At 41.4% G+C, this 13,036-nt stretch overlaps 1 protein-coding gene across 1 annotated transcript in view; it reads left to right on the top strand.

Moving 5' to 3' along the window:
• The first annotated feature begins 645 nt into the window (after positions 1 to 645).
• RHOBTB3 (Rho related BTB domain containing 3) overlaps positions 646 to 13,036 on the top strand; it is a 30,847-nt gene continuing 18,456 nt past the window's right edge. The window contains exons 1-3 of the mRNA XM_072860801.1: positions 646 to 1,032; positions 1,199 to 1,415; positions 10,605 to 10,797. Coding sequence (XP_072716902.1) covers positions 1,031 to 1,032; positions 1,199 to 1,415; positions 10,605 to 10,797 — 412 coding nt within the window. The 5' untranslated portion in view covers positions 646 to 1,030. The remainder of the gene's footprint in view (positions 1,033 to 1,198; positions 1,416 to 10,604; positions 10,798 to 13,036) is intronic.

Consider the following 13,036-nt stretch of genomic DNA (forward strand, 5'->3'; position numbering starts at 1 on the left):
AAATGTGCCTAAAATATCTCTACTCTGGTTTTTTACTCTAATGTGTATAGTGGTATCTAACAGATAACGTGCCATTTTAGAATGGACTTTGTTCCAGGTATTTGTGTTTATTTTATTATAATCAGAGATCGTCCCTTTTGAAAACAGTGCTTTAAACAGCACATGAACGCTAAGGAATCTACATGGGCATTTAAGAAATTATCAGCCTAAATATTGAAAAAATAGATACTATTTTAGTATCTATAGATACCATTATCTATAGTATCTATATAGAAGTAGCTATATATTTTTTCTAGTGTAGAAAAAATAGATACTATTTAGCTAAAAGAAAAAATGCTTTAACAGAGGATTTGGTCCACTGCTCTCCGTCAGCTGTGACTGTCCCTTGGTGTCGTGACCTTGGTCCTCTTCCTGCAGGGCGGCAGCAGAAGCGTGTCCCGCAAGTGCCCCCGCGCAGGGTGGGACGCTGCTCTGCTCCAGCTCCTTTGTCTGCCTTTGCTGACCTGGACGCACCGTGTTGGCTCTGCAGAAACGTCAGCTCGCTCTGCCCATTGCGTGAGCTGTGCTCCTGCTGACTGACGTCAGGATGCGATGGCCGTGACCGAGAGGCCGGCCGCTCCCCTTACGCCTCGAGTTCACCTACAGCCGCCGAGTAACGCAGCCACCAGTGCCTGGGCTGCTGCTGCTGCTGCCACTGCTGCCACTGCTGCCACTGCTGCCGCTGCTGCCACTGCTGCTACGGCTGCCACTGCTGCTACTGCTGCCACTGCTGCTGCTGCTGCTGCTGCTGCCACTGCTGCTGCTGCTGCTCTGGCGTGTGGCTGCAGTCCATCGCTCGGAGCAGCCGGCACCAACTTAGCCAGGCTGGCCGCAGGCGAGGGAATGCGGTAGGAGCCCCGGAGGTCGCAGCAGCGAGGCTGAGCGTGGACACCAACAAATAAAAAGCCAAGTCAGCTGGGGATTTGTAATGCAAGCAGCTTTCTAGGTTTCTTTTCCGCTTTGCTCTCATCCTGCTGTTGGATTTGAGATCATGTATGTGTTTTGCTGTTGATTACAGGGGGTGTTAAAATCTAGGGAGGGAAGAGGATTCAGAAGGATTAATATGTTAGTTTTGATTTAAGGGGATTTTTTTCTTTTTCTTTTCTCCCTACCCTTCGTCTTTGTTAACACAGATTTGTCTTTATTATTTTTATTTTAGGTCAGTTAATATTGTAGCCTTTGGGAGTGAAAGAGATGGGTTTTCTGAGGACAGTCAGCAGCCGAGCCTGATCTGGAGCTATCTCGGGAGAAGTGCTCTCATTTCCCAGATCGACAGCAGCTTGTCTGCCAGTCACGCTGGAAACCCAGTTTTTACCGAATATCAAGCCTGTGTGTTTGGAAATGTCAGACTGGTGGTACGCGACTGTCCTGTCTGGGTAAGAGATCGGTCTCAGTCTTTTTAACCGCACTTAACAGTGTAAGCTGTTTTAATCAAATGAAAATATATCCTAATTTTAAATTATTTTCATTCTCGTGGGATTTTATTCACATTTTAATTACTGTAAATGCTGAAAGCATATAAAATGTAACCAGGCAAATGCTGCACAGTCTCAAAGCTGCTACAGAAAGTTTCTCATTAACAAGCTGCTGCCCACCTCCTCTGTAGGAAGGTGATATTTTCAACTGTGCTATTGAGTGAAAACTTTGCTGAAGATAATCCTGAGGTAAACAAGAACCCCTTTTCTGTGACACTGCATCATAAGCACTCTCTCCAAATATTTACCAACAATAAAACAAAACTTTTTTTTTTTCTGTAAAAATGAAAAGGTAGTCAGTTTTCCAGCTTTGAAAAATGTCAGATTATGATATCTTGCAAAATACAGTATATGCAGTCATTTTACTTCTGTTATAATGAATAAACACATCTTGACATTATTTCCTTTATTTGAAGGTAAATAAATAGGATTTTGGCACTGTTCCAGGTTGTCAGCACTTTTGTTAGTAAGTGAGCTAACTTACTTATGAGTATGAGCAGATCAATGATTTATGTAAGAAATGATACTGATAATCTAAATTAAAATATATTTAATGACTACTTAGTAGCTTAAAAAAAATTCAGCTTAGCAGCTTTTAGAAATTAAAACAATAATCAGTTTCAGCTCCATAATTCTATGCTTAGATTGATTTTTGCAGTCCCGTAAGGGAAAGTTTCTTGAGAATCTGCAGGAATCCTGACAGTTCCAGAAATACATGGTCAGAAGTTTGTAATCTTAAAATGGAATGATGCAGTTTAGCTGTCCTTCTGTTCTCTATTTCTCATGGTTTTTTGTCAGCCGCACTTACAAACACCGGTTCAGATGGACGGGGGGATCCTGTTTTTAATCTTTGAAGCCGCATGTGACCTGCACGTGCAGTTTGCTGGAGTCATTTGAGCACAGCAATGAGTAAAAGCTCCTGAATATAAATTAACTCTGTAGGACTTCAAAGGGTGTTTCAGAGGATTGGAGGTTGGGGGGGGTGGGCAGGAGAAGGGCAGAAGAAAGGACCTAGATTGGAGATGCAGTTCATGTGTTTTTATGCCGTGTTATTTGCATTTGTTCTTCTACCAAACAAGGTTCTTCAGTTCTGGAGACCTTATCATTTTTGCCCTTGAAAAGCTAGCTTGTTATTGTCTGCAGCATTATGTTTCTCAGACCTGTTGTTTTTTCCTTTCTCAGATAAAGGAGGTGGGAGATTTATTACTGGGAATGATGAGGAACAATTGGCTTTTTTTGCTTAGTAGAAGGCATCTCAGAGAGCTGGACTGGACTCTGCAGGAGGTTATTTGTTCTGAGCAAAGCTAGGGTTAGGCAGAAGAGGATTGTTTTCCATAGCCTGGATGCTTGAGGTTTGCTACGTCACGGTGGTCCTTTCAGGACTATTCCTCTGGTAGCCTGGGGAAATGGTACATGACAATTCGAAATGTTGACTGACGGGCCCTCAAGCACGGTTGTTGTTAATATGTCATGTTCTTTGTGGAAAAGGATTCTTGTTGCATGTTACTGAAGCATAGAGGTGGTGGTATGGTGGGCCTTGCATTATTTCCATCTCTATCGTCTGAGCGTAACGTCACGGCCGATTTGCATTTCACCTGAGATTTGTATCTGATCTAGATTAAATCCATATGATTAAGGCAAGCCAGTCCTAGACATAGACTTGGCAACTGAGTACGCTGATAGCTGTGAGTCTTCAAACTCACGCGTGGCAAGCTGCCCTTGGTGCTCTACAGCTATCAGTCTGGAAAAGCAGCATGGATGCAAGTTTACCAAGTAGCGCTCTCCAGTGCGTGGGAGGGTTCTTTTGTGAGATAGGTTGTGGTGCAGGGTGCCTTTGCTTGTGTTTCAGTATGCTGCTGCAGTTCTTTTGTCAGCCCAGGACACTACTCAACCCTCTTGAGCCTGCAGGAGGGTTCAACAGCTCAAGTGTCTTCGGTTGAACTCTTCCTGGTGATATGATGATATTGAGCATCTTACTGGGTACTATATGTCTCTTTGAAAGGGCTGCGGCAAGGTTTTTCAGCAGCTGCTGAAGTGCTCATGCACTGATGGGTTGGAGAAACGTGGAAGTTTCTCGACCATGGTGTCATCATCCTGCTGGGCATGTGGCTGGTGAAACAGCAGCAGCCCTGCTGTGAAAGCACGGTATTTTTATAAGCTGAGGGTTACTGAAGGTGGCTGCCAAACTGGAGAGATAGGAAGGCACGGCTTCTCAGGCATGATTACCCAAGGTGATGCCCATCAAATGTTACAGACAGACATGGGAGAACAGTGTTTCCAACCTGCCGTGGGACTGCTGTTTTCACACAGCGGCTCCATAAATATTTTAACCTCCTGTGCGGGTACTATATTCTTTGATATTGCTTGGCTTAGAAGATTATAAGGATAAATTCATGTTTGCCCACATGCAAAACAGCAGCAGCATGTTATGAGAAGCTCTGTGGCAGCTGCAGAGTGCAGGATGGAAGTGCTGACTTTGGGGAGGATGTTATCATGAACGCAGATGACATGGCGTTGTAAAGATAGTGGTGGAGCAAACTTTTCAGAATCTGGGGGCAAAGTGACACTGTTTCCAAAACGGTGTGTCAATCACTGGGTATATCACTATGGCCCACTGTGTCGTGCGTTACATTTGCAAAGCTGCATGCTGATATCTCCCACATGCAGGGGACAGATACATAAGTGGGCCAACATCCTTGTGATTCATGTGGCTGGAAAACATTTTGATAAAAAATGCAGACCCAGGATGAGAGGAGATATAAAGAACTAGGGAAAATGTGTATGTGTGCTAACATCCATGCTGAATGTTGTGATTTTAACAGCTGATCAGTTGTTAATGCGTGCTTAAGTTCTGCTCTCATAAAGCATGTTGAACTACCGTGTCCCAGTTTTTCTCATTTGGGAGGGTTGAAACCTCAGTATGGGAGTGAGTAACTTACAAGGAGTAATTTGCAAGATGAATTTTAAGACTTGTGTTGGAAAAGGTTGCTTTATTTAGCACTTTATATCAGATTTGACAGTCTTGGGGACTGACTTGCCATTTTATTGACTTGCATGTAGTTTGCAACTTCAGCCACTTCATACTGAGTTTTGTTATGCTTCTGCATATGTACAAGTAAAAACTGCAGAAAAAGTGCAAGCAAAATTCATAATATCTGATGGCAAGCGAATCTTCCTCAACTTCAGAATGAAGCATAGCATAGGAGCTATAATTCATATTTTGATTCATTTAAATATGATGCTGGAAAAGATATGGCAGAATGAAAACTTCACCGTGAGTGTCCCCTGCCTGCATTACCTCTCTTGTTCTTTGCTCTCGTTTGGAGCAGTACTGTAAGGATACGGGAGTGTTTTGGTCCTGGGCTGGGAGTCTTGCTGTCCTTTTAAATTTTTTTCCTCTGTGAGCTTGGTTGGTTTTGGTGGTTTGGGGGCAGGGGGGTAGGGGGTTTTTTGGTTGTGTGGTTTTTTTTTTCCCCCAGGGAACAATACCTCCAGAAATTTTTTGTTTTCCCCTAGTTTACAAAAACTGCCCTCTTTCTAGAGAATCACTGACATCACCACGTTCCCGGTAGCAGAAATGTTACAAAAGGAGAAAATAAAGCAGCTGGGTTTTGGAGAGTGCCTTGTGCTGGGTTCGGCACTTGCAGAGGGATGGATGCTGCGCTGTGTTTGTACCTGCTCAGAGGCTCGCACAGAGCTGCAGACCTCCATGGGACTCACTAGCGCTCAAATATATTAACCACGATTTTGAAACGGCCTTCTGTGAATTTCTTTTTTAAATTCTCCCTTTCAACAATCTCTTTCCCTGAGTCTTTTCATGTTTTTCTGTCTGCTTTCTTTCCTGCACCAACAGCAGTAGTTCCTCCAGCCCTGTGAGCTTTCTTATGTCCATGGTGTCATGCATGGTGTAGTATCTGGCTTTTTCCCTGCATCAGCATCCTTGTGCTCCTTGTGCTGGCTAGGATGGCTGGCCCTTGACATGTCTGAAGGTAAATAAACCTGATCCACTTTTTAATTTTATTTATTATTTTTAGAAATCAAGTCAAATTACTGCTTCAGTACAAAACAAAAGCTTCAACTTTTCATTTTTTAGTATGTCATCCTTTCTCATTTTTAAGCTCGGCTGTCTGAAGTTGGCAGTTTACAACAAGTGATCATATCCTGGTAAATTATTTTCCCTACTGTGTTCTTTATTTTTGCTTTTTACAAATATTATTAAACTACTTTATGAAAGGACAACACAGGACAATGCTAGCCTTCATTATTTGGGGTGTGGGGGTCAGCTCAACCAGTTAAAGCTGTTTTGGAAAGGCTCAAGTGAAAAACAAAAGTGGCATTACAGGGTTGTGGTCTGAATTCCCTTGATTTCTGAAGAAGACACTTCCTTCTGTGCTGCAGGTTACTTAGCTGAGTAGTTCAGGGCACTAGTAAATTATGGAGAGTACACCCGCAAAATTTGTTCTGCTGCGGACCTGACTGATTAGAACCTGCAGAGAAACCTTGAAAAAATGGGGAAAGCTCTGGTATGCGGTGTGGAAAGCATCCTGGAAAGAAGGCTCTGTTAATGGAAAATGGGTCTGTAAGTGGATCCTAAAGAGAGATGAACTTTCCAACATTCCCAGTGCAGCTCTCTTGGATCCCGGAGAAATCCCAGGGGAACGGTCCTCGGGGGTGGCCAGGCTCCCTTGCCCCCCAGAGAGCGTTTGCGATTGCTGCTGCCCCAGACCAAGGACTGGGCTAGGTGGACACGGGGACATTTAGCAGCAGCTTTTAGAAAGCGTGTGGGCATTGCAGGGCACAGTGGATTTCACTGCCATTCCATAAAGGCATTCATAAACTATTTTTAACAAAGCAAGTATTGTCCTCTTGAGGGGTCATGTGACTGTGTAGGAAAATCGCATCTTCATTGCCTCTGAAGGCTTTATTTTCAACATTAATTCTTGAGAAGTATGATTTACTAGTGGCAGGAATATATTATGAGACGTGTGTAATGGAGACACGCAAGGAAAGAATGAAGTTTTTTTCTAATAAGTCCTGAGAGGAATAGCAACAGGAGTATAATTATAATTAATAAGGTCGTATTATAATAACCTTAGCTATGCAGTTACTTTTTCCTTTTGTCAATGGCTGTCTTGGGAAATGGACTATGCCAAGAGCAGGATGCATGATGAGGAATAGCTGCTACATAAATTTCATAGCCGGAGCCTGGAATTAAGGTTATTCCTGAATCTGAACTGTTGTTCGTCATCTGAAGAAATTCCCTCTGCCATTTTTGCATGAAAGGTTCCCTAAGAGTGATAATCAATTTAACGAGCTTAACCTGGCTCAGAGACAGATGCTCTGTCTCAGTGATACCTTGGGCAAATAACCCTTCGTTGTCAGAGACGTTTTGGAAGATTCTCCCAGCACCGAGCAGGCTATGCTACGCTGATACTAAATTAAAATAATTGCAACAAGACCTCTGGGAACATGTCTTTCTGCTCTCTGTTTTTAAGCATAACATCCATCTTCAAGAATGGGCTTTCGGGGGTGTTAAATCAAATATTTGAGGCCCTAAGGAAACTACGGAACAGTAGCAGAAATCCGGTGTCATGAGACATTTGTTGTCTCATTCTGCGTTTTTCACTTCTTGATGTACCCCTGGCTGGCTCTTGCCTTGGGAAAGTGCAGCAGCAAATACCCCTGGCTGGCTCTTCCCACCAGAACTTCATAAGCTTTGGTAAAATCCTTCTTGACAGGATTAACAGAGACACACAGTGGTGGCACAGGGCAGTGGCAGAAAGCACAGACCCCCACGAACCTGCTGCAACGTGCAGCCGCGCACACCTGGGAAGCTGTTACAGCCTGCACCACGTCTCCATAGGATTTCTTTCCTCTGATAGTTAAACAAAGAGGCGTATTTGCACACCTGTGTGGCTGTTTTCAGTAAGGATTTTGCTAGGTTTCCCCACACCTGCAGAGACAGAACTATGGCAAGTTGGGCTAAGTACAAAAAGGGTAGGGGAATCATACAAGGTGATGGCCGTATTTTTTTTGCTGTTGTTTTGTTTTCCAAAATACAACTACTTTTATTATTGTATTATTTTCATTAGAAAAAAAAATCTGTGTGTTTTTTTGCTATATGATATTGACCTCTTAAGCTGCTGTTGTGTTATATGCATGAGCACACACGTGCAAACAAACACAGGTCTACTTCGATGTACTCTGTGGAGAGTCCCATCAACGAGAAGAGCATTAGAGCTGCCACTGGTTGGGGTTAGGGCACGGAGAGTCTTCCAGGACAGTGTTTTACTGGACAATGCTCTCCTTGGAGAGCCAGGACGAGGGCTGGGGCCGGAGCAGAGTGCACGTCTGGGTGTGTATCAGACACCTGGTGTCCTGTCCTCTGCTGCTGGTGGGACGGGTGTCAGGACGGAGCCACAGCTGGGTGCACGTTAGTATCTGTCTTGTGCTGTACATTAGGACTAGGTTTACACTGAAGCTAAGGGCAAGGGTCGGAGTTGGTTCTTTCGTTGGGCACGGCTGTGTTCGTATTCACCAAAATCTTCCCAAAGTCTTTCTTCTTTGTAACATGCAATGGGGTCATAATGCATTAGGCATTCAGCTCCGTTGTAAAATGGAGGGAGCTACAAACCGTATACAAACATATCATAATATATAAAAAATACATATTACATTCTGTAAGAAGTTTCCATAAATATTTTTTATTATAATACTTAAAGTCATGGGAGAGTCCTTATGTATTTGTGTACCTGTGCTCTAGACCTCAGTGGTGATACTGCTGGTTATCACCGAGCTCATAGAGATGGGCATGTGCAAACCTGGGCAGAGGTTGAAGACAGGCAGCTAGAAGGAAACTGCAAAAGAACAGGCATACTTTCTGTCTGCCAGCATAGAACAACTAAATATTCTATATTATTTTTTGGTTTGTATTGTATTTTTCTCTTAAGCCTTTGTTGTGTTGAATGTATACAACCCTACTAAAAATTCTCTGTTGAGATCTTCATCAGCTAAAACATATTAAGCCTGTCCCTTGAAAATTCTCAAGTTTTGCCTGACTGCGTGATCAGGTTCTGCAAATGCCCGTCTCACTGGCTGTCTCAAAGCACTGTAGCTGGTAGTCTTACTGCTACGGGTGCTAAACTTGTGTTTATGTGTTAACTTTATATTCTTAGCACAGCTTAAATGAGTCTGTTAAATGCTGCTGGGGATTTTCCTTAGCCTGGGATTATAATAGTCTCTAACTGAGCCAACTGAAAAAACAAATACCAAGAGCAGTGCTTTTAAAGCTCTTGTGAACATGGTGTATCATTGAATAGCTATTCTTGATAATTTTTTAATTTTCTGTGGTTTTCTTATTACAGAACAAAAACAACTATTAAAGAAATTAATGGGAATACCTGTTATACTTTAAGTTTGTTTCCTGACTTATTTCCCTGTAAAGATAAGACCTGAATTGGGTACAGTGGGCACTGACAGTCTAGGCAAATGTTGGCCAACTGATACATTTCCGTCAAGTTCATGCTACCTCTTGTACTTAAGAGCATTGCAGCTACTTCTCCACAGATTTGAAACAATGATTCTTTTGAAGTGATCAAAAATAATTATATTGACAATGCAAGCCACTTGTTGATATTAATAATCTTTTGTGTATTTCTCTGGTTTCCATCTGTAATGCTCATACTTCTGTGCCCTGTTCTTCAAAAATCGCATTGACCATCCCCAACCCAAACTTTGGGTCCCTTTTGTCATTTCTTCTGTGCTCACTTACTCCTCTCTTCCACAGCTTCTTTATTTCATCATTGCTTGTTTCCATTTTTTTTTCCCCAAGATCCCAAGATCTTCTAGCTTTGCTTCATGTTGTACAGGGCTGTTACAGAATCATAGAATGGTTTGGGTTGGAAGGGACCTTCAAAGACCATATAGTCCCACACCTGCCACGGGCAGGGACATCTTTCATTAAATCAGGTTGCTCAAAACCCTGTCCAACCTGACCTTGAACACTTCCAGGGAGGGGGCATCCACAACTTCTCTGGACAATCTGTTCCAGTGTCTCACCACCCTCACAAAAAAAATAATTCTTCCTTATATCCAATCTAAATCTGCCCTTTTTCAGTTTAAATCCGTTGGCCCTTGTCCTGTCACTACAGGCTCTGGTAAAAAGTCTATCTCCATCTTTCTTACAAGCCCTCTTTAAGTATTGAAAGGCCGCAATAATGTCTCTCTGTTCCAAGAGGTTGTAGTATTTTAGGGTTTTGAGTTGATTTTCAGCTCTCTGGGCCAGTTCCAGATTTCTGTCAAGAATTTTCAATTGAGCATATGTGCAAAGCCGTGGCTTTCATTGGTCTTTATGAGCTACCTTTAGGTAAAGCAGAAATTGTGAAATTATAGTTCTCATGACAAATATACAAGTAATAGCTGTATATTACATGTGGTTACAGCACAGTTGTAAATTAACAGGATACAAAATAATTTCAGAGTGCAAGTCTTACACTTAAAGTGCAGAACAATGACAAACTGAATGTGAAGTCAAAAAAAGAAAGTTTAGTTATGTGATTAAAGTCCTTGTCCTGAAGACATTAACACTTGTTAAAGCTACATGGAAGCTCTTGTGAAGCAGATAAAAATCACAACCAACTGATGAAACTTGCATTTAAAGGTTCATGGGTACATATCATAGTTCTGTGTAACCCTTTCCCTAAAATGTTGTGATAAATAATGGTTTTGTATGAATTGCTGCAAACCTCTACCACTGAAACTGCTTTTATTTCCTTAATAAAAACATTTTAAAGTTGAGTAATTAAACCAGTAGAGTTTCTTCCTGCAAAGCAGATTCCTAGATAAACGCCTTTTTTTCTTCTTCCTGAAGAATTCCTGAATTCATAAAAGAGATTTATTGTTTATTATAATGAACAACTTGTTCTCCAAACAAGGAAATTACAAAGCATGAATTCTGCTCTTTGTTTCACATCTTCAAATAAGAGATTATCAGTTAAAAATACTTTTGTAAGGTTTTGCATTAAAACTGTTGAATAGTTTACCTTTTCCTTTATAGGCAGGAAATTCTTGATCACTGTTTCTTCTGTTTAGGATATTTTTGACAGTGACTGGTACACCTCTCGCAGTCTCATTGGAGGAGCTGATATTATTGTGATTAAATACTCTGTCAATGACAAGACTTCATTTCAAGAACTAAAGGACAGTTACATCCCAATGATTAAAAAAGCATTAAACCACTGTTCGGTTCCAGTAATAATTTCTGCTATTGGTGCAAGAAAAACTGGTATGTATCCAGTCTTCTGTAGTAATAGTTAAAATCTCGCTTGGAAGTTAGAGACACTGTAATTTCAGTAGAAGCTGATTGTTTTTCCAAGTTGTTAACAGAAACAATTGGTCTGTCAGGATGACAGTAATATGTGCACGTATTATGGTTCTGTAGACTGGTGTCTTGGCAAGAACATTATGCTTAATTAACCCTGGCGATGAAAGGCATCCTATCCTGCTTTGACCTCTGCAACGACTCTTCTTGTGGAGCCATCGCACATGGGAATTAAATCTACTGCTTTGGACTAAGCAGCGTATATTCGAGTGTATGAGATGAGCCCTATGGTTATGAGTTCTCTCTGGTCATGTCTCTGGTATAAAATATCACTAGTGTATGAGGTTAAAACCAAGTCTATCAGCTTGCAACCACTGGAGAGGGGGTGGGAAAAGCCTCAAAATTCTCTAGGATGTCATCAGATGAACAGACATATCAGCCCTTTGGGTACCACGAAGTGCCACATGCTGCCGCGTCAACAGAGCTGACCTGTCATGGCAGAGTAGCTATGGTATAGCTATGGTATAGCTTATATGTTTGCACAATGCCCTGTCCAAGCTGATCAGTAGTCTGCTATGAGAACGATGCACATTGATTTTACACTGAAAATTTAGCTAGCACAAAGTTGGTTGTTGTTGCTGTCTAATCAATATGAAAATCAAAGTTGCTCGGCTGTGGAAGGACTACACGGACTTACAAAGTGTCCAGCGGCCAGCGAGGGCAATGCTGGTGAGAACATGTTCACAGTTTGGGTAGACGTTAGTAACTTCTGTCTGTTTACATCAAGGAAATAAAGTTCAGAAAGAATACCACAGATACCGATAGAACAAACATACAAATTCTATTCTGTATTTCCAAATGTTTTGCATTGTGTCTTTCATTGATTTTCATATGGTCTTCTTAGTCGTGGGGCCTGATTTTTAATTTTTTTTTTTCTAAAGCAATGAATGCAAAGCTTGAGCCTGCAAGTTGTCTCTTACTTTACATGTTTGACTAAAACAAGTGTTTCTGAGCATCCCTCCTGCTATGAGTAAGGGACATGATGGATGTAGATGTACATGTTTATTTTGTAATGTATAAAGAAATAGTAAGCTATATGAAGTGTGTCTTCTATGGACATAATGCTCAGTTTTGCCAGGGTCTACTTATATATCTTTTTGCTCAGTGACTGAGAAAGGACTGTTAAAAAACTCTATAACAATTAAATCTTTATTTTCTTCCCTTTAGTAATTCACTGATAATGATCAAATGTTTTTATGTTCTGATTTATACAGGGGTAACAAATCTGCCATTCTAAAGGCAAGGTCTTGCTAAACTAATGTTTGTCTTCCCCAGCACCTTGTCTTGCACTTTGTATTTAAGCACACGATACCACCAATCTGAGTGACTCCACTATTGGCATTTTGCCTTTCCGCCTTTTTTTTTTCTGTCTTTCTCCCTAAATAATGTGACTGTGGGAGAAGTCAGGTTCTCCAGCCACAGTTCCGCCTCGGGACCTGCTGGAGCAGACTGCTGTGCAGGCACAGAGCCCTTTTGTTTCTAGGAGGTATGTGTGAACACAGCAGTTTGCTCATACAAATTGCTAAGATCTTAATCCTCTGTAGCAGCAAATGGTGCTGCCAAAATAAATTTTAAAAAGCTGTTATTACATGTTATCCATAGGTCTAAGCAGAGAAAATGAATGTAGAGCATGCATGGCACATTTGAAAGCACATCTGTGGCCGGCATTAAGTGAAGTTGAGCCAGGGTGGCTAGCAGTTTTATATCAGTTAAGCGGCATAAGCTTCAAAAATACCTATTTTGGCTTAAAAAAACCCCGTGTAAAATATGTGTAATTAAATCATGTTCCACAGTATGTACATGCCTGTAACAGCTGGGACTGCAGTGGAAATTTTTCCCTTCCGTTACTGTACATGCTTCCTGCATGGACAGGCCACAATAATTAAACAAGTTTAAGGGTGACATTAATGAATAGTAACACCTGCAGGCCAGTACAACACCTGTGCATATAAGGATACCACGGCCCTAAGCCAAACCTGACTTATGGAAGTCCTGCTTGACTTTTCCACCTTAACAAAACTGAATGTAAAATAATGCTAATGTAATGTAAACTGATTTTTGTATAGCAGGTAGTATTTTGAACTAATTAATAAGAAGTTCATTTTTTTTGCAGTTAATTATAGATTTCTTACTATAAAATGAC

This window comes from Ciconia boyciana, chromosome 4 (assembly GCF_034638445.1).
Source record: "Ciconia boyciana chromosome 4, ASM3463844v1, whole genome shotgun sequence".
Taxonomy (NCBI): domain Eukaryota; kingdom Metazoa; phylum Chordata; class Aves; order Ciconiiformes; family Ciconiidae; genus Ciconia; species Ciconia boyciana.